Genomic DNA, 25,955 nt, shown 5'->3' on the forward strand with positions numbered 1-25,955 from the left:
ATGAAGAAGGTTGCACAAGACTTTAGACATAGTGGTGCACAATATCAGTGCAGTAATAAAATTCAGCATTATTGAACAAAGAACGAGACTATATTTTTCACCCGAGAAGAGATTAGAACATAGACTTGTATATATAAATATGTTTCTGAATTTAGCGAGACCTGGATTATACAATATTTCCTACAACAAACATAAGCTTCATTTATGCCCCCTTTATGTATGTAAATAGATAAGTCTTTGTCAAACATCACCGTCGACATACTCCTGTACATTCTCCAAATGAGACATAAAAAGAGGCAGCGCAGTAGATGGCATAGGTCTGTGCAGCAATTAAATAAGTGGCAGCTTCTTTTTCTTCTACTTTCTTCTACTTCTCCTTTCGCTGTTTACATGCAAACTTTTGGTTTCCAGTGGTACTGAACTGTTTGCTATGTCTGGGTACACATCCACAAGCTAGAGGCAGATGAAAGCTCTTAACCTTCAGAAATAATTGAGAGTGTAGAAAGTTTTAAGCACTCAGAAATTTAAGCTAAATAAGTATCTGAGATGGGCTAAAGCAGCAGAGGTAATGTGGCCTACTAAGCACCATCTCTAAGCACACAAAAGAAGAACTTAAGAGCTCATGCCAGCTAACATTTGTTTGTAATATAACTTAATCCAATAAATGTATAACTTCTTGTTTCTAACACTCCATATTGATTTTAATACTTTTAAACACACTTCCCTTTCAACAGAGATCATTTGGATTAATAAGGAGCTATCATGGTTTGAAATAAAACCATGACCAGCTCTCCACAATATGATTATTTTCTATTCTCTCCTATACACTGGGGAAGCAGGCTTACTGCAAGTCCAAAATGTACAGCAAAGAAAAAATGCTGACAATTCATCTAGTTTAACTGGCTACAGACAAAAAGCAGCAACTGCTTCCGTCCTTAAAAGACATCATGACCTCTGCTGTTTTTCCAAGTGATGGTTTGTTTCTGCTTTTGCCCAATTTCCAAACTTTTTAACTAGTGTCTGGCTAGCTAAATAAGGTGCAGATCTCCTGTTAAGAGAGATGAAAGTCTGCCTCTTTGCCATCGTTGCTTTAATTGCACATTTTCCTCCCTGGAGGGCCAGAGCATCCACTGCAAGACATCACTCCAAACTCGCCTATGCCAGCCATGTTCCTGTCCCTCCCTTTGGCTCTTTCTCTCACTACCTCTTCTTCCTCTCCCTCTTGAAATCCTATTTTCCTCCTTTACCAAGATGGCACCATAAGTTAATTGAGGTCGGACGTACAGCTCTGCATCAGTTTTAACTTTAAGCCCATTAGTCAGATGGATAAGTCCCACGTGAAATATTTTTTTTAATTAGATTGCACACAGAGGCTTTACAGGTAATCAGATTTCCATTAAAGACAGCAGTGTAAAGTTTTTTACAGTTCTCAACTTAAATTGCCTTGTCAGTCTGAGGTTGACTGAAGCGAGACGGGAATCAGAGCTGTCCGAGGGCCATGAAAACTTTTCAAAGTGCCCTCTGAGAAAGGCCATAAACCAAAGCTGATAAAACCACAGCTGTATGGGGCAAATAGCCACCACAAAAAACAACCACCCCTTCTTTAGATGTCTTTATCCCCTTTCTGGTTAAGAGGCTGTATGTATGGAAAACATACAGAACAGACATCACCAGTTTTCCTATATTTTCTATAACTTTGTAAGCTTGCATCTGCAATTAAATCATTTTTGGAATTATGTAACTCGATGAGTATCGACCATTTTTAAGCATTTGTTTCCTTCTTCTGTAAATGAGTGCATTTGCTTGGCTGTAATTGGTAATTGGTGGATTAAAATAAGTTCAAACTTCTTGTTTGCTTGCAACAATGAGATTAAATATTAAAACCTTTGACACTTTCATGCTTTTACTTTGCTCTGAGTTATAAGCTGACACTTGCCAGGTATCTTTCCGTTGACACGCTGACGAGAATCAGATCATCTCCAATGCGGACTTTCTCTCCTTCAGATCTCTGCTTTGATGCAGGGTGAATTGTCCACCAGCAGGCTTCTCCTATTGACACAGGTACAAAACATGTTTTAATTGGCAAGTAGGTAGAAGGCAAAACTTGAACAGGCCTGTTAATAAACAGAGCCACATTCACACATCTAAATAATCCCAACTATTATCCTTCCTTCATATGGGAGACTAATGGTGTTGTGGAGGTGTTGCACCCATTCAACAAATTCTTTTAAGCACTGCTGCCGGGCGCAAACCTATCTCCAAAACTCATTTTTCAAAAAATGAAAAAAACCGTATGTTTTTTTTATAATAACTGGATATAATGTCATCAAACTTGGTATTGTGTTTTACATCATATATCTTTGAATAAATATTTGTAAAACAACAGACAGACATAGTGGGTGACCAATAGTACTGATTTATGAAGGAAAACAAAAATCACGAATTTTGGACATAAGAGGTTTTTGCCCGACAGCAACGATAGTTTAAATGTAGCACTAATCTACACACAGCATACATGGAGTTAAGCTTTTTCCTCCCATGAGCACTAGTTCAATTTCAAGGTTAAGAGAAGCTGAAATAAATCTTCAGGATGACTGAACTCAGTAGTAAGTGCCCGTTAGTCATACTGTACCTATTGAATCTTCTTGTAGTCCGACATCAAATGACAGCTTGTCTGTCTGAGACCTTGATGTCTTCAAACAGGTCAAGTACTGGTGAGTAAAAGATTAATTAGTGTTGGGTCAAAGGCAACACTGAAAGTAGCCTTGAGGGGAATTCAGCTCATGTTAAAGTATCTCTATAACAGTGATATTAATGGCTCAGAAACAAGGGGGGACTTTTAGTGGTCAATTATCAGTATATTAATTGATTAGTCATTTTCAGATAAATTATTCAGTAATCAAATTACAGTGTCAAATGATCAGGGACAAGTGGAAAAACTGCAAGTTTTGTAGTTCAAACATGATAAGCATTTTAGCCTGATTGACTTGATACTCACCATGCCACTGAAGGAGTGGCGTAGGAGGATGGCATGACCGTAGAGCAGGGTCCGGTGTCCACCCCCCTGACCCGCCTGGCAGGAAATGAACAGGCAACAGATTATCATAACACCCTTGCAGCCTCGACCTCTGGACCCTGTCAAGCTTAAAGTTAATATCTTCCACTTCACCTTTGTGTCAGATATTAAGCCTGAGTTCCCTTCGCTTTAGTGAGAGTAAAGTGCATGGGACTCAAGATGCCTCTTATTTCGTCCTCCACTCAAATAGCAAGCAGGAAACGGAGAGAAATATTGGCGGGAAGACACAGAACTATGTTCACAACAAACAAACACAAACAATACTGCACCGAGACAGTTTGTTCATTCTTGTGACAAACAAGAATAACTAACATATGTTAGCGAAACACAGGAGGAAATGTGAGAAAAGATGTCGGCAAAAAAAGAGAAGACAGGACGTTTCTTCATCTTCATTAGGTCAAATACACAGATCCATACCTACCTTTTTAATTAACCTCTAGCAGCAGAGTAAGAAAAAAAAAAAAGATATCAAATGATAAGTTGGATAAACACTACAAAGTCACTCAAAGTCCGTTTAAGCTTTGGTAGGAATCAACAGTTTGACATGTTTAAGTGTTAGATTTCTCATTGGCAAACAAGCATTATATAATCCAGTCTCCCCAATTTATTTTTTCTCTCTGAGGTAAACTATATTTAAGCCCCATCCACAAACAAGGAAGGACTAACACTCCGCAGTGTTTATCCAACAAGCAACACATAGAGGCTATCCGCTTTCTTGTCCAGTTGTCAGCGTTAATTTGTGCATATACTGGCAGGGTCACATTTAAACTGACCAAAAGGGAACTCCCATCCATTCCCTAAATATGCCCTTCAGCTAGTTCTCTCTTGGCTTCATAGTCTCCCCCAGATGGCTTGTATGAGACAGACCAAAAAAGAAATGGAGGGTTTGATTAAAAGAAAAAATGGGAAGAGTATCCAGCAACAGCTGGGAGGAAGGGAGGGGGTACACAGAGAAAGCCAGCCTGTAATTCAGGCCTTCTGCCATGCTGACACATCACTGCCAGGAACTGTGACCTTTGGTGCAGCGCACCTCCTGCTGAAAACACTATATCATCAACAACTAGAGTCTGATTTGCACTGAAGAGTTTGGTGTGTCACAGGAATATGTTGGTGTGTACTGTACAATAATAAAATGATAACTTTATGTCCTACATTTTTCGCTTACTGAATAAATCCAAAGAAAAGATTCATACCAAGAAATCGTCCCACTTTCTGCATCGAGAGTCTGATACCACTGAATCATGTCATTACACTGTAGGGGTGTTTCATCATACAAACAATATGGATACTACTTTTAAGTCAGAAATAGCTCAGCAGTCATCCAGTGGAAACTGATATTTTAACATGAAAGTCAGAGGGAAATTGGTTTAGGCTTTTTGTGGAATATGATAACTTTAAGAAACATACTGCCTATGTTATAGGAATTAGCAGGAACAGCAAACATGGTCAATAATAGCTCAGTTCAATGAGCTGTCCTATCCACTATGATTAAAGGGAAGTATGAAGTAGTGTTTATCTAATTATGAATGAGAACTGTGGATTTTCTTTCTTTTTTTAGGCCTAGATTGCTATATTGTTTTTCTAATATTCCACATTAGAATCATGTAATTTAATGCACCTCATATATCAGTTCAAGATAACCCAGTTTCCTTAACTCTGATTTTTTTATAAGAATAAAAAACTGCTTCCTGGTTGGCAGAGCCTGACCATGACTGAGTAATCTACTTAAAATGTTCAATTAATAGCTTATCTGATATGAGCAGCCACAGGATGGAAAATAAACTAATTAATTTAGCTAGGCTGTAGAGAAACGCTTCACACCAGACTCATTTGTTAAGTACAACCTGATGCATTATATCACTTGTACATATTCAGTACTCTGCCCCTTTAAATCATTGTGACAATGAGACGGGGATTGTGTTCCAAGTATATTCTGCTTCACTAAAATGTTATGAGCACAGATATGTTTATTGTAAATTAGACACAAAGTTGAATTAATATAAAAAAAAAACATAACAGTCATCCTAAAAACTTAAACATACTGGTTCCAGATCACGTGATACTATTAACCAAGGATGTGCCACACATTACCAAGCTTCTGTCAACTGCAGAGATTCCACGTATATGTAACTGATATTATACACATAGGACATATCATTAGCCTCATAGCATAATTGCCTAAGTCACATTTCAGCTAAATTGTTATATCTGTCTAACTGTGCGCTGCTAATATTGCTGATAGACTGTGAATCATTGCTTGGAAAACCTTCAAATATGACTTAGGCAATTATGCTATGAAGCTAACGATATTTTAATTGAACAAATAAAAAAAACTTACTCAGCACAATCACAGAATCTGTGTTAGATGGAAAAACCATAGTAGGGTGTTTTAGTGAATTACTACACTGGGTAAGGCCAGTAGCATCCTTTTCAAACAGTCCTTGGTTAAAACTAGCCTGAGCATGCTACATTTAGTGTCAAAATGCTGCGTTCAGTGTAGTTCAGCAACAAAATATTGTGTTTATTGCTATTATGAAACAAACATGGCTGATATATGTTTATGTTGAGATTTAATTTCACATTTTTGTGCTTCATATGACTAATAGACTGTCTAGATTAAATATAAAAAACATAAATAAATTTTGATTTGATTTAATATACTTATGGTATCCAGTATGCAAATGTGTACTGTATAACAATGCAAGCATCAAAGTTGAAACATGGATTACTTGAATCAGTAAAGAAAAAAAAAAGTTTTTTGATTGGCATATCCATAAAAGCTGAGTATGTGAACAGTCTGAAATCATAACTGATTTCAGGACATTTCCTCTTGTCAATACCCTTCACCTTTTGGTTAGAGACAAAACTCAGAGAAAACAGAGCATCACACTCAAACCACAATGCGAGTCATTGTCTGCCATTGTATGGCTTTTCAGATTCTTTCATTTGATATGAATTATGGAATCTTATTACTTTTGTTGGGAGGCATTCATATATATTTTTTTATTTGTGCCGCTTAAAAACAAATCAATATAATTAAAAATGCTTTGAACAAACAGCAAGCGGACCCTATTACACATTTTAAGTGGTTTCACACACATAGTAGTCGTCAAAGGGGCCAGGCGAAGCATTCACTCATGTGGACAAGGTGAGAACACCGATAGATGTCTATTTCAAGATTGTCATATATATATTCAAGTTTACAGGGCAACTAATCATCTCCAGACTGAGAAAAAAGAATGATGCGTGCAAAGCTCAGTTGGCTATCTTAGTCAAATCTACTAAGAGAAAAGGTCTTTCTGTTGTTAATTTGATCAATGTGTAGTGAGAAATGCACCATAAGGATGTTTCCCTGCAAAGTAATGCCTGTCACATGTTTCTGAATGAAACGCTTTACACGTGATGAACGGATCAATGACAATCGAGAAATAGGCATTACATTAAGTGAAAGTGCCTGAAATTCAACCCTTTTATTTAGCAGCAGGTCTGTCATGCACAATGACAACATGATGGATGAACAAACTGATGGACCTACCCATTTTTCATGGTCAGCACTCTAGTAAACAAATACAAATGGAAAGAAGGTGTTATTGGGATGTACGATGGTCAATTACACAAATTTGAGAGCAACAGTGGGGGAAGATTTGCCCTTACTGTGGTCAGTAGAATGATTTATTACCCTTGCTACCAGAAAGTTTGTATTCAAGCCAACTTCATGTTGTCTTGCCAAACAAGGCCAGCCAACAATGCTGCACCATGGAGCACAAAACAAATCTGCTACCCAGGCTAATAAGAATGCGGACCAATTCTCCAGGGGAGAGGACCCAAGCGCTGTACAAAATAAGATGGTTAAAGACCCATCTGTACCAGAAGGCAGTGCTGTGTATGAATGTACAGTTGTGGCCACAGCAACCCAGCATGGACATCATCATATATAAACATAGTGGGATTTTGAACCCAATTCATGTTGAGAGTAGCATCAAAATGCTTTGTAATGCTTGAGTTTGCTGTAAGTGCCACATCTGTACCACACAAAGATTCATGCTACTTTAGCTTTGCCATTTTAATTCCTACAATACCAGCGGTCTGTCTAAAGTATCAGCTAATGATAAATTGGCTTCATCAGCTGTGTAATGCTTTTAAAAATTGCCTCAGACCACCTGTATCCAGTAGGAACAGTGATTTTCAATATATATATGTTTTTTTATTTAGCACTGTTTTCTCTTTGTTTTCCAAAAAAACTGAATCCCAAACAGGGGTGTTGCAATTCTCACCTATTGCCTTTTTATCTATAGCTGAAAGTCCTGAGGGAATAAAATGAGATTAACCTATGCATGAAACGACTGTTAGAGCACAGCAGCACAAAAGGACATCAGCATCTAACTGGGGTTTACAGACCACACATTACCTGTAGTAATACTTCATTGTTATCGATGACATTCCCATGGCGCAACGGAGAATCTGCAGGATCCAAGATTACCTTCCTTGCTTTTATAAACATGCTGAGTGAGCTGGAGCAGAGAAAGGCGCTCACATCGTTAAAAGTAAATCAGGAGAGTGGGGAGAGGATGCAGCAGAGCACTCAGAAAATTTCCCTCCTTTCTTTGTTTCCTGATGGCCTTTCATTATCAAAACCTCGATAACTGTTTTGCAAATCTGTGTAACACAGAGTGAAAATAGGCCCTTTCTGTTTACAATTTAGTTACGGTTCATGGTGTAAAAGTGTCTCAGAATATTGCTGGATGTGATCTGTGATTTAGGATCAAACACTGCTGGGTTTTGATCCGTTTCATACAGATTTTTAACACATTCCTTTACTAAAAGTTTAAGTTTACCTGCATTCATTTGTTGACTAAATGATTATCTAGATCTGCTAAATTTACTTGATAACTATGTTTATTCCTGTGTAGATTTGTATTATCAGTTAGTAAGAGATTGTGGTCATTTTTTAAAACAATTCCTCCAGTTTAAACAACCATTTAAGAGGTTTGTTTATTAAAGAGACCTATGGCATCCTTTAAATCCCCTGCAGGTGGGAAACAAGACTCGCATAAGGGTGTCCAATTTTTCAAGCCTTTTACTTTATCTAACCAAAGTCTTTATAGGGAGGAATGAAAGGAGAGTGGATGGCATAATTATGCCCAGCACTTTTAACAGTGGGCTTAAAATTAACTTCCAAAAGCGAAAACAGTTTTTTCATTTCTAGGTTACATTCACCCAGTAACACCATCCCTTTCTTGTTGAATTTAGGCAATTATGGAACTTGGTCAGAATTACAAAACAATCATGTTTAGGGCTAAAATATCATCTATTTACAACAAGGCATTAAACAAAATGGCGTTACATTAATGGACGCCATTTTGTTTAATTATTTTCAGCACCACAAGAGGTTGCATATTGTTGAATTAGGTCATTATTGCCTGCATGAACAAAATATCCATGTTTTTAGGGAGAGATGTCTATTATTGTTTCTTCAAATAATAAATTGATTTGTTTAAGTACCAAATATCCAATCTTTATTTGTTGTCCACATAAAGTGCTGCTTTCTACTTTGAGGCTCAGCATTTGAAAGCTCATTTTGATGCATGGCAGCAGGGGCATCATACTGGACTTGGCCCTCATTGGATGTCCTCAAAAATATCTTTGACATGTCCAGCCAGCTTGCAGCATTTCATCTGAGAGGCTCCTTTTAGCAGATTCAGTACATTTGCACTTCCAGAATTGCAGCTACACTGCCAGAGATGGTTTCCTTTAAAGTGCATTCAGTAAATAATGTTCACTAGACGTCAGTGTGAAGAATACAGTATTATTCAGTTACACTGATACTGTGTAATATTAACTGGCAAGAAAACAAAAATAGAGACTTCAAATGGCGACACAGCTTGTGAGGAAGAAAGATTTTCACAGTCATCTTGCACCAGAGCGTTAACACACTTATTCATTTATGGATGTAGGCATGGATGCGTTTGTTTATGAAAGCATTTTTGAGTGCAACAGGAAGGGACCAGAGGGGTATCAGCAGGATGGGAGGAGGAACTCACCCCTTCGCTATTCTGCCCAGTGTTAGCCAGCATCTCCTGCAGGGCCCGAACTGACAGGGACTGCTCCAGCACAAAGTTACAAATACATAGGTCCGGAGGAATAAACTGCAGGAGAAGGAGGAGAAGAAATAAAAAAGAAAGAAAGAAAGGAAGGAGGAGAACAGAAGGAAAGAAGCATTATTTGAAGTAGAAATGACAAAAAAAAAGTCCAACAAGTTTATGCTCCTTTGAATTTCTTCTCATGTTACCTGTGGGTCTCATTGAGAAACAGCTGCCCCACAACTATCCTTCCTCTGAGATAAAAACGCCTGTTTGTAGTAAGAATTGATCTAAACTTCCCTCAAACTAGAGACAAAATACTTTAGAGAAAAGAATTTCATGGAAACGGCTTATGATTCTCACTGTAAAGTTATGGAGTGGCCTATATTAAAAGAAAAGTAAAGAATCTCCTAATCAAGACCTGGATGTAAACATGGTAACAATGCCTCTTGTTTAAGTCAGAATGATGATTGAACTCTAACCCAGAAAATCAATAAATAGAACAAGATTTTTTGGTGCTTTTGAATATTAAAGGACTAAAATTAGATTGATGTGCAAACACACATATTTAATCGACATTTGATCAACATTTTGTGATTATTTTCACAGCAGAAGAAAGTCACTAAATCAGCAACAACCTCTGATTTAAGTGCAGTTGAAATGATTAAACTGTTCATTACTAATGCTCATAAATAACTGATAACTTGCAACTTTTTTCCCACTGCAGTTTCTTAGTGATTGGCTCGGGATCCTGAGGGCTGTTAAAAGGTGTGCAGGCAGACGCTACAATGACCAGTAATTACTTTAGCTCGGCCTTAGTCCTCAGGATGTAGGCTTGCAGTGGGAAAATTACATCTAATATGCTTCAATACACTTAATAACTGCTGATTAGATAATATTCATTCTAAGTTGATTGTTTTTAAAGGGAAGTTCATTCAGAGAGCCAATGTAAAGATGACAATGTTGAGGAATGAAAATGGGGTACTTGAGGTTGCATAATGCTTGCAAATGACTTAAATTAAAAAGAGCACAGAATCAGACCTGTTCATTAGTATCTGCTTGTAAAAGTATAAAACATTGATCAACTTTGATTTTCTAGGGTGCACTATTAATGTCTAAAAGGCAAGGCAAAAACAAATACATCAGCCTACAACACATACACACTCATCAGCTCCTATCCTTGAATGATCCAGATGTAATTTAGTAGACAAGGAAAGACCTCACTCAGTCAGGTGACCTTTAACCGCTGCTTACGTTTCTCACTTCACTGCAGAGTTGAAGGCAGCTGAGTGATGATGAGGATCTGGCTGCTTTGAAACTAAACACAAACATACTTTGAAATCTTCAACACCACATTGTGTGCAAGTTTTTTTTTTTTTTTTTTCCAGTGTTCTGTACATAGTAACCCATGGCCTGTGAACAAATGTTCTCTCAGTTACATTTAGAGTTAGAATTTCCCAGCACTGCAAAAGTCATAACATAGAAAAGACTTTCATATGCAACTCGACCTATAGTGATGACTTTCTACAGCATTAACTTGCAACCTGCTGCAAATCTTACACCCCTCATGAATTATTCACCTTCAATTTCCCAGTTATTCGTCTGCAGGGTAGGCAGACAGTCTGAACACTCTGTCTAGGCCAGGTGGAGAAGAACTGTGTGGTATTCATTCATATTCTACACTTATACTGAGCTGAATAAAATGAGCTGTAAAAAGTGATACAAAAAAAAATAATCCCCCAGGAGATCAATCTGAAATGTCCTGTCTAGAATATCATGTAACAGTCAGGGTATTCAGTAGAGATCAAATAAGAAAAAACTTAATTAATTCATCAGGACATTTTCTGTTCCAGAACATTAAATTTCAAAAGAATAACCATAACAAATTATGTATCCTAGTCCCCTGTACAGACCAAGATATTAAAAACACACTTGAAAGCCACAGAGTGGCACTGCTCCTTTATTATACTGAACATAGTTCATTTCAACACACATACACCAATCTGCTGCTAAAATATGCACAAAAAGACAAGTTTGTATTGTTTTTCAACTAAAAATAGTCACCTAAGTCATCATTCATTAAAGTTTGAGAAGTCAATAAGTTATTGTGTCCTGCTATTTAATTTAACGGTTTCATTAGGAATGTCAAAAAGACACCCCAAAACCAAAGGGGTTTATGACCCCCCACCCCAAAAAACATTTTATAAATTTATTTAGGGCAAACAAAAGTTGCTAGTTATAACTTGGGTGATAAATCCGACAAAAGTCCTATCTGAAAGAACAAACTGGAGAAAAAGAAACTGATAAACAACAGAAACTCACTAGAAGGCTGGAAGAAAATCTGACCTCACAAACAGTCTGAAAACTGATGAACTGACAGCAGGAAGAGGGAGAAAAGACAGGGGCTGAAGGATGATGAGACACAGGTGAGAACAATTAAGTCAATGCGAGCAGGACAAACAGGAAGTAAAGCACGACACGACACATGAGGGAGGGGTGTCTTTTCAAAATAAACAGGAAACAAACATTTTGCCTCAATAAAATCGTCAAACTTTTGCATGTGAATAAGGAACAGAACAAAGTTTATATCTAAAAGACCGAGTGCTCTTTAAAAACCAGCAAGTCCTGCCTTCACTTTGGCCTTTGTTGTCCATTAACAACATGACGACCCATCCCTTCGAGCCAAACCACAGCCATCACTGTTAAAGATTTTCCTCCTAAGATTTAAAACATATATGTGAAGTTGTTTACTTACTGAAAGCTGATATGCTGCTATTGAAATTACTTAAAACTATCAATGTAAATGTTCTAATTAATGTCATAATCAAATACAACAATTAGAACTCTAATAGGCAAATTCTCAGCCATGTCTTTTTGGACAGCCAGTTAATTTTCTTTAAGAGAAGATTTGAGAAAAGATTAACTAAAGAAGGTGGATGTCATGTGTTATTGTGTACTGGCAGCTCAGTTGTTTTCATACAACACCACAGAAAAAATCATTCAGTCAAAAGTTTTCACTCTTCTTTCAACAAAAGCAACATAAGTGGTGAAAATCATCCCCAATACAGCTCTGTTGCTGTTTTATCTGCCAACAACTGTGACGCACCACTGCCGACACAAGTCAAGTGAAATGTCCATAAACACTGTGGCTTGTCTTTTTTTGGCGTTCAACCAAGCTGGAAACACAGCAACCTAACTGAAGTTGGATCACTACAGAGGAAGGGGCATGCCCTTCACCAATACACACATTTTAAAGATTGCTCTTTGTTTTGTTTTTTCTTTTTAAAATCCTAATTAGCAGTAGTTTGCACCACAAGCCCTGTGCACAAGCTGCACTTTCTAGTTCATCCTCATTATTTTCCAGAAGAGCTCATCTCATCATTAGGAGAAAAAGGGATTAATGAAAGAAATCTAAAAGATCTCTAACTAATTCTGTTAGGTAGCTCGAGAGACGTCAGTGAACAAAACTGCAGACGTTTTTGTTGAAAGTCTATTAAAGGAAATAAATCTCAGTTTCATTGTTTAAAATTAAATTACTGAAAATAATATTAATAAAGCTTTAACTGTTTGTGTTGTCACATTTAATCAGAATAAACATGACACCCATGACAGCAATCTACAGACAATAATCATAGTTTTTGTAAGTAAGGTACAGCCTGTTACATTTCTATGTTTAATATTAATGTAGGTTGCATAATTTATTTATTCTGTCCTATCTCACATTACATCTTCATCAAATTATTATTGCATCATAATCACATTAAGGAACCTGCTTGCCATGATGATGAGAAAAAAATCTATCTATCTATCTATCTATCTATCTATCTATCTATCTATCTATCTATCTATCTATCTATCTATCTATCTATCTATCTATCTATCTATCTATCTATCTATCTATCTATCTATCTATCTATCTATCTATCTATCTATCTATCTTTTTGTCATTTAATGACGAATCAGTTTAACAGCCTGGCTAAGTGGCTAGGCTAAGATGCTAAAGCTAAATTAAACAGCACTTTGTGATAGACCTTTTTTTTATAATTACAATTAAATAAGAAAATTAAATATTGAATTTTATAAAATTTTGCCCATAGAGATATATCTTTTGATTTAGTTTAAAACTTTAGCTTCAAAAGGAAAAATAAAGTGAGTACATCAACAAGCAGCGTAGCATGCTTTAAAAAAAAAATAAATAAAAATAACCCAACTAAAAACAAAATAGTTAAAATGCCACACACCTAGGTGTGTAGCGCCACCTAGTGCCATATGGTGTCCCATAGTAGTTGTTAAATTTATAGTTGTTGTTTTTTTTTTGTGGATCAATGTCTGACACAATAAGCTAAAAACTCAGTTTACTTTGTTTAAACTTTTTTTTTTTTTAACTTATCTCAAATTGCATTTGGATAAAGATTTAAGACATGATTTCAAATACCTTTCTACATGTGGGCAGGTTTTGAGGGCAAACAACAAATGCAGGAAATTAAATCAAATCACTGCTTCCTTTACTTAAGCTGCATCAGCCCTTTTATTTATTTATTTACTTTATGCAGGAAAGGATTAAAAGCAACTGGGTCTGACTCAGCAAAAACTGATTTCCAGCAGCTTCCTGCTCTGCAGAAACATAGACATCCACACAACACATCTTCAAAGACAATACTATCATGCAGTCTTACAGAGGTAGAAAGCAGCGGTTGGAGGAAGCTGTGGGGGCCACATCAGTGATCACAGCAGTAACTGTCTTCCACATGCCAGTTGTGAGTAGTTTTAAACAGTCCTGGTGATGTTGTAGTTCTGATGTGATGTGGAATGTTGTACCTTACATTTGTATTTGTACAAAGCTGTGTGCCATCCTCACCTTAGCTTCCGATGTGGATTCCAGGTAACACAGACGGTTTCCAAGTCCCTCTGCGGCCAGGCAGAATTTGCGATGCTCCTTCTGGATGGTGGCCACACACTGGAGCACCACCTCATCCTCCTGTTAGGGAAGATGGAGCATTAATGACAACTATTCTAAAAGAAATACACAGTGTGCCTCCCTGACTTGGAATCAAAATATAGTACTCATATATCTGCACTGTGCACTTGCAGAGTAACAGTGAAATTTAAGATTATAGTAAAAAAAAAACACACTATGATACAACATTGTTTTTTGTGCCATGCTTTTCACTGCTCAGCCTCAAAATCTGTGATCATAGCAGGAGACAGCAATGTAGAAAAAAAAAACAAAAACAAAAAAACCATCTTGATTAAAGGTACAATCCACATAAAAGAAAATAACCAAATATATGTTAATCAATAGAAGTGAGGGCGAATAGTTTTGATACTATAATTTCATAAAACTGACACAAAGAGTATAACAGTGTGAGAGAGAGGACCATGATTCAATCAGTGCAGCCAACAAATGAACATCTGTATCTGTCAGGCTACAGAGGGTCTGGCTCTATTTGGCAACACACGCACTGATATTGATTTGTGTGTGTAGTGTAAGTATTTGCAATGTGCATGTCTCCTGCCAGCGCACAACCCACACTAATCTAAGCTGATGGTTGCCATGGTTCTGGCTCCTATCTCTTTCACAGCAGTATTAATTCAATAGATTTAGATACAGGCTGAACGGCACCCACAGGCTCAGGAGGGGAGATAACAGACCCTGACAATGTTTCAAACAATGGCTCAAACTATAAAAAAACAAATGGTAGAAATTTTAAGTTAAAGCAATGCAGAGAATACCAAAAGAGGATTTTCTTTTTCTTTGTATTGAAAACCCTCATTTCCATAATCTGCATTTAACAAAAGAAGACAATTGTTGCCTGTCAGTAATTCAGCTCTGAAAGACAAATGGAAATGAACTGAGCATAACAGAAAAGCCGTCTTTTAAAGGATAACGTGTTTTATTTATGGACAGACCTTCATAATTTTGCAGGTGTGTGAAATCAACCAAACATTGTCAGAGGTCTAAATGTTTGATGGCAAAAACTGATCACAACTGAACAACCAAACCTTGTCAATGAAAGTTAAACCTCTAAGGTAACAAAATCTGCTCAAACTGTGCTGGTATGATCTTGTAATCTAACTTTGTTATATAAAACAATAACTGAATTTTCCAAAGGTTTTGATTGGTTATTGTGAATTTAAATGGCGTAAGCTGGAGTTACATCAGATCTTAGATACTGCTCCTTGCAGGGGTAATCAGTAAGACATGTGTTTCCTCATCGGCGTATACAGTGGTGACCAAATCTGTCCCTAAAATCCCTATAAAATGATCAGATAACTATTCAGTTGATCAATTAACAAGAGAAAAAAATTCTCATTTCTTGTCTATATTTCGGTCTGTTTGTTCTGTGGAGCTAAAATAATTGTTTTATATTAATTTAGGGGAAAAAAAGTAAGGAAATTTGTGTTTTTCCCTTTTTAATACCAATTAATGTTTTGTTATAAATCATTGGAAAGCTTGTTTAGTCTTCTTTACAATGAGGTCTAACTTGTAATGATTGTTTACTTGTGGAATGAGCAACACAGCTAAACGGGCAGCAAGCTGTACATGCTGACGTTCAGCAACTCCTCATTAAGGAGTAGGATGCCTTTTTACAGCTTAATGTGACCAGACTGGTGAGCAGCATTAAGGAGGAGGAGGCTTCAAGCTGTTGTGGCTGCAAATGGATCGTCCACACACTACTGAGGTCCCTGACAGTTGTAAAATGAAGGAAGTGTAAAATAGTTTTTTCTTTTTTAGTGTGGAATCATCCAAAACAAGAGTGGAATTATATGGGATTTTGGCACATTTTGGGGAGGCACTACCCACACATTTAGCTGTGTTGATTATTCCACAGGAACACAAGCCTTACTTAAGTTATATTTTGTTGAAAGTGGTCTGTACTTATAAAGCACTTTACACATCACATTAACACACACATTCACACACTGATGTGTGCCATGCAAGGCGCTCAACCACGACCCATCAGGAGCAATTTGGGGTTTGGTATTTTGCTCAGGGACATCAGCTTGATGGGCCGGGATTGAACAGGCGACCCTTGGGCTACAGGATGACCACTCTACCCACTAATCCATGTCACCCCAAAGGTTGTAAAGGTGACTAGCTGGCTTTCCGACAATGCATAACAGAACACTGATTGATATTATTAGAGATGATAAATAATTAGGTAAATAAAAATGACCTTTCTTCCTGTGCTTAGTTAAAATAAAGCACAGTAAAATCTAACAGTGACGTTATTGAGGGGCAACCATTTAAATTACTTTCAACCCCATTGTGGACTTCATATAGTTTATTACTGATTAAAAGCATCAATGTTGTTTCAATAGAAGTTGTGTGATGCAGGAAACCATTTGTTGTCCCAGGCTATAAGCAGGGAAATGTAATACAGCCACAGGATGACCAAAGACTTGTCACCTCATTAAAAATCAAGTAAAAGCACTTCTTTCTATTTGGCTGTTTTGAATTCTGGCACCCTAAAGAAACTAGTAGGCTCTGGCATCATTGCCAGCATACTATAATTACACCTGCAGGAAATGTGGCATCCCTTTTACTGGAATTAAATACAGATAGTGTGTCAACATGGCATCCGTTTAATGAAATATTCTTTTTTAAGTGTTCAAGCAAAAAAAAAAAAAAAAAAAAAATCTATGAAAACCAGGCAATTTGTTTTGTTTTTTTACTGTAGGTTGTGTGAAGTAATCATGAATTTTCGCCATCTTTCCTGCAGCATACAGCAGCAAGAGCACTTCCAGTTTGGAGCATTTTAAGGTTTCCTGACAGCGAGTAAAACTAAATGTTACTCAGAAAGGGTCCATTAGAAGAGAAAAGATTTTAGCATAGGAAATAATTCAAATCTAGAAAGAAAATCGCATTAGTTCAAGCTAACGCTATGATGCAGAATAAACTGCATCACTTTAATATAAGTAAGTTATACAGACTAGGTTTAGCTGTTGTTAAAATTCAACTACACAGCTCACGCTTAAACTGCTGCTAAATTTTTTATGCTTGAATAGAAATAAATACTCAGAAAGTCTCACCTCAAAAACTTATCTCATTGCCTTAAAGGAGCCAAAGCTTTCAGTTTACCTTTTCCATGAAAATTCCTTTCATATCTCTAAACTGAGAGTGCTCTGAGCCATGTTGCTGGTAAGACACTCCTTCCACTTAAAAAATGTTAACATATAACTTTGCATTCTTGTATTTAATCAGAGCAAGCAAAGACACTGAAAAAATGTAATTTTTTACATCTATTAAATCTAAATTCTTCTTAGCAAACCACATGGTATGGGTGTAGGTATTTTACTTACAATAGCTAATGTTTTTTATGTTTAGAATGTCCTGAAAGTTTGGAAAATTGGTGGCAAGATGGTTGTATTTCCTGATAAATATCTTTGCTTCCCACAGCAGTAGCTGTAAAGGCTCCAGCTATATTAGAGCCTAAATTTTTCCTCACTTACTCATAGTATTTACATGTCAGCTGTTTTGCTACGATTTATTCTCCGTGTTACTCACTGAAAAGACTAATTTGTTTTATTCATTCCTCGCATGCATGGTCATAATTCGATTGAATACAAGTGAAGAGGTGGTTGCCTGTGTGAAGAAGAGTGAGGGTATCCGCCAATGAGTGGTAAACAGTCTCCATATTAATTCAAGCTAACTTAAGCAGCCATTTTTCTTCCATGCTGCTACCCTGACATTGTCATAAGGTGGTATGGAAGCTGAAGGATTCGAAGTCAACTCTGTAAAAATCAGTTTTTAGTTTTTAGAAACTTTAGAAAACAAGAACTGCAATTCTCATGTGAATCATTTGACCCCCACACACCCCAACCAGAAACAGACAGAATTGCACTGAGATCAGAAAGCTACATGCACTAAATGCCATTCAGTTATCTGAGCTGTACGACGCAATATGAGGAAGAGCAGAATGGGTGACAATGCCAACATAATTCTAAATAAATAGAAACATAAATAGGAACTGTATGGATATGGATCAAATGGCCATGAAAACATTAATGAAGTGGTCATCAGTGCCCACAGTCAGGACATTTTAAGACATTTTCTGTCTCTGCAGTCTTGAGTTGATTCAAAGCCAGAGAATCTGGTAAATCTGAAGCAAAGTGATCCTTGCAGCAGCAGTGTGACCATCTGCTAGACAGCTAAAGACCACCTTCATTACTATGTATAGGGCCCTGGCCTGCAGTAGGAGGAGGTAAGTGAGGGTTGGGCAGATGCTTTAGCCAACTTCCAAGTCTAGAGGAGGAACTTGACTCTGCCCTTTCCCAACAGACGCCACTTGTTTTCTGCATCCTGCAAGTTCAACATGTCTTCAGACCAAAAAAAAAAGATTTTGTCTGTGATCAGAGAATTCTTTATAGTGGTGCTTTTGAGAGTGTTGATCCTCTTGGACAGACCTCAATCATTTCCCACCCCTTTTCTTCTTCTCCCTCTCACTGAACAGCCGGCCTTCTGCGTGACAGCAACAGGTGTGTGTGTATATGTGTATGTGTCTGCACAGCCTGTTGAATCTACCAGCAGAAACCCGAGAACTCCCGATGCCCCTGCATGCCAAATAAACTCCCACAACTCACCCGGCACTGCCACCAATGTGAACTTGAGAAAAGGTGAATCTGTTCAATCCCTCAGCGCTGCTATTTTGACGCACATGCTTTGCGCATGCTCAATGGGAATAAACACATGCTGGCTTTAGAAAGAGGTGAAAAAATGTTAAAAATGTAGAAGGTGGCCCTTTTAAAAAAAAGGAAATAAGAAAATTCCAGTAAATTTGTCTCGCTGTTCGCACTGTTTTAAAGTGCAGCCTCTTAAAGCTCGTCATGACTGCTCAGGAGTCGTGTTTCTAATAAATGACAGGGAGGGTGCTAAGTACAGCTTGAGCTGCATGTTTTTAGTGAAGCTTTGCAAACAACATGGACAGCAAAGCAGATATAGTGTAGATGTGTGAGAACTACAACCTGATCAGCTTGATAGGGACTAATATTGGTGCCTAGAAGAGGCCAGCTTCTTTAAATGTGCTTAAAATTTTAGTTCCTTATATGGCATAAAAGAATCTTTAAAGATTCATACGTGAATCCTAGTGGAAATCTTTCAAGAGTCTGTCTACTTAAAATATCATGAAGTTTTAATCTCCAATGTGCCAACCGTATGTTAAAATTTTAAGCCTTATAGAGCCTTAGGAAATAGAAGATATAAGATAGAAATTATTACAAAAAAATTACCTGCAAAAGAAAAAAGAGAAAATGAAATGGATCAAACAGAAAGCAATGGTGATGAAAAAATAGGTTCGTGTTTAACTGAGGCTAGACATAATCTCACAAGTAGCCTGACTCTGAAACGTATGAGATCTGAACCATTTTTGTTGCCCTTTTTCTTTTTTGAACACATAAAAAGTTGCTGCTGTGATTACACTTCACGCACACAGATGCAACAGCCTGCACTAATATTGGTGATCAAATGTATATTACCATCCACATACTATTTAAAGTATATAGATACTATTTAAAGTATATTAAAATCATCAGCTGTAACTAATGGATTGTTTATCACTGGTTTCCTCCTTGGTCCTGTGATGTGGCACATCCAAGGTGCACCCCATCTCTTTCCCTAATGGTTAGGCTTAGCTTAGCTGCCAAAGAGCAGTGTAAAAAAAAAAGATTTACATTGCACAGAAACTAAGATCGATCAAAACTAGTGTGGGGTCTGAGAAACTATGGTAACAGTCAAGCATTAAAAAAAAGAAAAAAGTATACTTTTTCTATTCAGTTAAATTGTATAGCACTAATTCACAACATAACTAATCCCAAAGCACATTTTAGAGAAAGCCAACCAGTCCAATTAAATCCAGCTATTATCAAATCAATCAGTTCAATTCATGGTGTATGTTAACAAAGCCAATTATTAAACGGGTGACTAGCTAAGGAATCCTGGCACACTTAAGGATTATAGTAAATGGAAGATAGTATAGATGGGCTCTCTGCAAGAATTTAGCTGCACACTAGACTGTGATGTTGGTTCACTGTGGCGAAACAAACTGTTCCAAAGATGGAAAACAAATCATTGATTGTGCAACTCATTGAATTGTCTAATAAAAATGACTAAAAATGAGCAATCCAGAGTAAGGTGGTAATTTAATAAAAAAAAAATTTAAAAAAAGTGAAATTTAAAATCACTGTTTGCTTGTATTTATTTTCCTGTCTTCACATGCATCTATAATAGGCCTTTTGGGAAAACAACTAAGCACCACTTTGTCCTTTTTACAATTTCAAGTCACATGTATCACTCATCAAGTCTGGGTTAAAGCAGCTTTGGCAGCAACACTGGACCAATCACTGTTTTCTGTCATAACTAATAAATCTTCTGTTTAAATCAGTTTGATGTACAAAAGTCCATGTATCTAAACTAAATAAAAGTTCAGCTGAAGGGCAAAAGCATAAAAAAAAGTGAACATACAGATAAAGCACATGAGTTGTCGATGTTATGTTGTGTGTTTTTTCCTCACGTCAGAGCTGGAGCCATATCAGTAAATGTTTTTCAGCCTTTGCATCTCTCTCTCCCTCTGCAACCTCTAGATGTTTCTGTGGTGCTCCAGTTTGTCACTTTGTGTTCCTCTTGTCACAGTTTGGTTTGACAAGTGACTTCAGCTTTCGCACATCTAATTTCAGTCCTGTCAACAAGGTGTGGCAAGTCCTGAACTCAGCAAGGTCTGTTTTTTTTGTTAAACTATTGCTTTAAAAACATTTTTTCTACTTGCCATTTCCCATAATTGTGTCAGCCATGATACCATAGCAAATGGTTAAGGGTCTTGTTTGAGCACTGTGCGACCTGCTAGCAGGACTATGTCTTGAACTCTTGACCTTTAGCTAAGTGACCCAAAGCTTGAACAGGTGAGCCACCATGAAGTTTCATCAGGATAAAGGCTTTCCTCATTTTGCATACAGAATATGTGTTGTAATCCATTATATGTAGAGAAAGAATGTATCAAGTCATGCATGGCCAGCTATTTTCTTTTTTCTTTTATAGAACCCATCAAAAGTTATGTTGTAAGATGTTACATGCTGCAAACTTTCCTTACCAAACATAATCAATAAGGTTTTACTGGTGAAACATATTTTTACGTTAAATGTAGATTAATAAGCCTAGTTATCTTTGATTTGTTCATCATCTTTAATAACTGTTCAAATTATTCAAAGTACTTTACATATTACTTTACATATTTAGACCTGGAGACCAATGGACACAGAAAAAACGAAATAATAGATAACTAAAACATTATACTCCACTAAGAATTAACTGCAAAGTCACCTAAATCTTGACAAACTAGTTAAACTGAACACATTCAAGTTAATTTTAAACATACTGCAGGTAAATATCTCTGGTTGTAAATGACTGATCACCCTCCCCTTAATGATTTAATAACACAAAACTGCATCGTATGGTCATTACTGTCATCCCTGTGTAAAATTAGAATTCTACAGGCAACTGCTTCACCTTAACAGAGAGCTCAGTGTGGCTCTGATTTAGCAGATGCCACACCCATACTAAGATCCTGCTACAAAGAAAGCAATTTGAGTTAATCAGCTACTTAAGAAAGGTGAACTTGAAATCATTATTGTCATTATGTGACTCGTTGTCTAGCTAAATAAATCTGTACAAACTTTTTTTTTTTACACTTTTGTTACATTTTTTTTTCTTTTTTTTTTGTAAAACCAACCTGTTAATCTTTTTTAATATATGATATTTAGAAAAAGCAAATTGGAGAGGTTCTCTGGCACATGACTATGTACATTATAAAAGAGTATTTGGGCTATTGTTGATTTAAAGCACTTTGTTTTACATGAACCCCACCTAATTCTTGTGGTTAGCATAACCAACTTACTTAAATTAAAATCAAGAGAGGACAACTTAAATAAACTGCTTCCATTTTGTAAAACATCACTGAATTTGTCCAGGTTCATCTATTAAATTAGTTCAACTTAATAGTTTGACCTACCTAAATCATTAGTACCAATGGTGGAAAGACCACACTGGAAATCTGTATTCAGCAGAATTTTAACCCTTTGTGTTTACTACTCTATAAATTTGAATTGTATGCGTTACTGCCTGTGTTATGTTTACATTTAGACAATGTTGTTAGGATGTTCTGTTTCAAAAGAAACACTACTGAACTTTGGAGGATTTTTTTCAGCAAGTCACCTCCAAACGACAGAATAATTTGGCATCAATCTTTCATCCTTCGTCTTCTCTGAACTCTCTCCAGCCAGTAAAAGTCAGTCTGGCAGTGGCTCTTGTCTTATCTACTTCTTTTCATCTTTTTATCCGTAATGTCCTCTTGCAATTTTTTTGATCAATCAGCCATACTGCACATTCAAAATGGCGAGTATTGATATACAGTTGCTGCTGTGTGATGCCGTGACATAAAATGAAATGCTGCTGTACAGGGATTGTGCTGTTCCTCAACTTTGTGACACTGCAGGGCAACAACTGCTCCAGGAATGTACATAATGGATGTCACTGTGCCATCAAAACGAGTCAGAAATGCATATTTTTTAGGTCAGAGAATTACATCCTATTTTAGAGCTGGCACCATGAGTGTAAATTTAGATTCTTTATTTGAAAGAAACTAAGACTGACTAAGAATTGTTAAGTTGACAAACTTAACTGAACTTGAATAAGCCTAATTCAATTGAAACAATTCATTTCAGTTGGTTCAATTATTATTTACAGTGTAGTGTCTAATTGTAAACCAAATTAAAAGTAAGTAAAAAATTTTAAATTTCACAAGTAACCAGTGTAAAGATTTAAAAACACGTGCTCTTCTATGCGTTTTGGTCTGAAGCAGCATAATTTTTTGGCAGACCTCAGAGGAGAGCATTATAGTCTGCCACTTGTAATGCATGCATTAGTGTAAATCAAGTTGCTAATGGATGGATGCATTTGATATGTAATCATGCTTTAATATACTGACACACAAGCATGCATTATTTATGTGGGTGTGCAAAAATGGATTTCAGAGTCATGGGTTAAAAGAATAATGCATCACACATCAAAACAAATATTTAAAAAAATAAATTATATCCTGCAGTCCTCTGCCATGGATAACAGACTACAATTTTAAACAAATTCATTTTTCTTGCCGTTATTTGTATGCAGCTTCCAATCATAAAGTTCCTCATGCATACAGGAACTCGTCCACTAAAGCAGAAGAGTTGAGAAATGAAGGTGAGAGGGACTCCTGTTCAGAGATAGAGCTGTAGCACTTATCATCTCGTCTTATGACACTGAGCAAACACAGGAAAGCTCTAGTGAGATGTAAGGAGGCAGAAAGGGTTGTTTATGTCTGTGAGTTGTAAAACAGAAACATGAAGAGATTAGATGAAGTTAAGACATAAATCTCAAGCTGATCTGAACTTTATTTTCTCCCCAGAGCCCTCAACATCTGATACAAGCCAAGAACGGTTCTAATTCCACGTTGTTAGTGCTGTGTGTGTCAAATTTAATGCCTGAGAGGACAACAAAATAATTAGGCAAGTGCTGTCTCTTCAGAATAGATTTCACTTAATGCATAGTAAGTTGTGAATAAAGAGCATGATTTAGGATAAAGTCAATGAGCATTTGAGTGTTGTGCGATACATCAGTAGCAGTCAGGGAAAAGGTAAACCTTCCTTCCTAAAAGAGCTGATAACGGTTTTGTGGGTCCATCCAGCTCCAGATGTCATTTCTGAGCTTTAGTCTACGCATCTCTATCGACTCTTGAAAGCAATGACATCCAACTCATTGCAAAGCAATGCAAACGGAATAACCTAGAACAGAGGTAAAGAAGGGAAAAGACAGCATTTGCCTCTATCAGGTGGATAGAAACAACTGAAGGAAAACAAGTGATTATTTGCTAAATAAAAGATGGCATATTATGCCCGTTTCGTCTTCCTCTGTTTCTTCACTGTGTAATTTAATGTTTTTCCCACAGAAGACTGAACTACCTGGAGCACAGCATTTGTAGTCCATACTTGTCATTCAGCCTTTTTACATCATCATATTAGAAATGAAAATTAGAAACACCTGTTTTTTGCTAGTTTGGCATGCCTTAAAGTTTAAGCAAAGAAAGAGCTGCGATTAAACCTCTAAGAAAAGCGCACTCGAAGACACAAGAAGTAAATTATTTCACACAGAAGGGTTTGGTAATGCACTGTAAACGAAAAGCTATAATATAAAATAAAATTAACCTTAAAAGAGAATGAGAATACTTATGAATCTTAATTACAGCCAGTATGCCATTTGTGATGCCTCCGCTGCTTTTTCAAAGAGATGAAAGAAGAAAAAAAAAAAAAAAACAGTCCAACATTGGCACAAAGTGGTGCTTTATTGTAGAAGTACTGCACGAGCTGGTAAAGAAAACACATTTTCAACGCTTTGATGGTGGATTTTTACAGGATGCCAGGAATGCTGAATGAGTTCAAGTCCTCAAATCATTTTAGCAAAAGACTTGATCACAATTTAAATACACCAAGAGACTTGCAATGCAAAAAGGCTCGCTGGCTGCACTTTTTTCTGTCCTTTGTTGATTAATGAAGGTAATTATTTGGGTTGGGAGTCTGCTCATGATACGTGCTTCCAACTCTGCCTGGACCTAATCAGCAACTTACTGCACAGCCTTTACAGCTAAAACAGATAAGTAGATTGTGCAAAGGTCATGTTTTTGTAGCATTGGTAAGGCTATAAAACTTGATGCAATCACTGTGAAATTACATATCTGTGTACGTACAGTTAGGACCAGTCACTGAATCAGGGTATTGATTATGATTGTATAATGTTTCCTAATTAAATGACTTGTGATTTCTGGGACAGCAAAAATCAGAAGTCAAAGGAAAACAAATCATAGTAAATAATATACCTAAAAGGTAACTTAAAGAGTGGCTTAAAGTTAATGAGCTTCTCTTGCAGCATGCTGGGAAGTAACTTCCACGCCTGCGTGTAAATAGAAAACCAAAGCCTGGAAATAGAAATACCTTTCCTACCGCTTTGAAATTTTATGGGTATATAATCTGTACAAACTTGAAGTTGGTAAACCCTGAAAATATTTTAAGCATGGGGGGGTGTAGTAGTGTTGGGTCCTGCCACGGTTACATCAAAGTTCTGTAAATGATGGGGGTGGAGGCAGCCTTGCTGTCCTTCAGTATTGATTACAGAGAACACTGTTGCTTTGCCATCACAGTCAATCAATCAATACAGAGAAAATCCTTCATATTAAATTTATATCAAACTGAGGAAGCTTTAGGACATATCCATAGCTCACTGAAGAGGTAAACTTTGCAAAGGCATCAACTAGTGCCATACAGGGAGTGTTGTGTACTGCTGGATGCAATGACTCAGATGGGATAGAGTTTTAGAGAAATTAGATGTGCATGTTACTGCTTACAGTATTTTGTATTCTTGGATGTGTTCTCTGTGGATTCCCATATTTCCTGTAAAAAAACAGCAGTGTTAAAAAAGGTTGCTTTACATAATAATTAGATTACAGTCTTAAAGGTAATCGGTTTTGTTATTATCTCAAATGTATCTCAAATGTTGAGAAAAGTAACTTAACGCTTTACATCAGCATAAATGAAAATCCCTTTGCAATTCCTTTTGGTTATAAAGTTAATTTCTCTTAATCTGAATCCACTGACTCTACAGTACCACAGCTTTTTCTATGGCATCTGCAGCTCTGCTGCCAATAACAGAAAAAGAAACATCATATAACCTTAACAGTGTTCTATTGATGAGCATGCTGGTGCATGCATAGAGTCTAACA

The 25,955-nt window shown here is 36.8% G+C and overlaps 1 protein-coding gene across 1 annotated transcript in view; it reads right to left on the reverse strand.

Moving 5' to 3' along the window:
• The window catches only part of ryr3 (ryanodine receptor 3), a 109,909-nt gene that overhangs the window by 77,318 nt on the left and 6,636 nt on the right, over window positions 1-25,955 (reverse strand). Inside the window, exons 2-7 of the mRNA XM_041975039.1 lie at window positions 14,015-14,134; window positions 9,118-9,222; window positions 6,612-6,632; window positions 2,999-3,073; window positions 2,633-2,711; window positions 1,937-2,049 (exon numbers count right to left, since the gene is read on the reverse strand). Of these exons, the coding sequence (XP_041830973.1) occupies window positions 1,937-2,049; window positions 2,633-2,711; window positions 2,999-3,073; window positions 6,612-6,632; window positions 9,118-9,222; window positions 14,015-14,134 (513 nt within the window). The remainder of the gene's footprint in view (window positions 1-1,936; window positions 2,050-2,632; window positions 2,712-2,998; window positions 3,074-6,611; window positions 6,633-9,117; window positions 9,223-14,014; window positions 14,135-25,955) is intronic.

This window comes from Melanotaenia boesemani, chromosome 22 (genome assembly GCF_017639745.1).
Source record: "Melanotaenia boesemani isolate fMelBoe1 chromosome 22, fMelBoe1.pri, whole genome shotgun sequence".
Lineage (NCBI taxonomy): Eukaryota > Metazoa > Chordata > Actinopteri > Atheriniformes > Melanotaeniidae > Melanotaenia > Melanotaenia boesemani.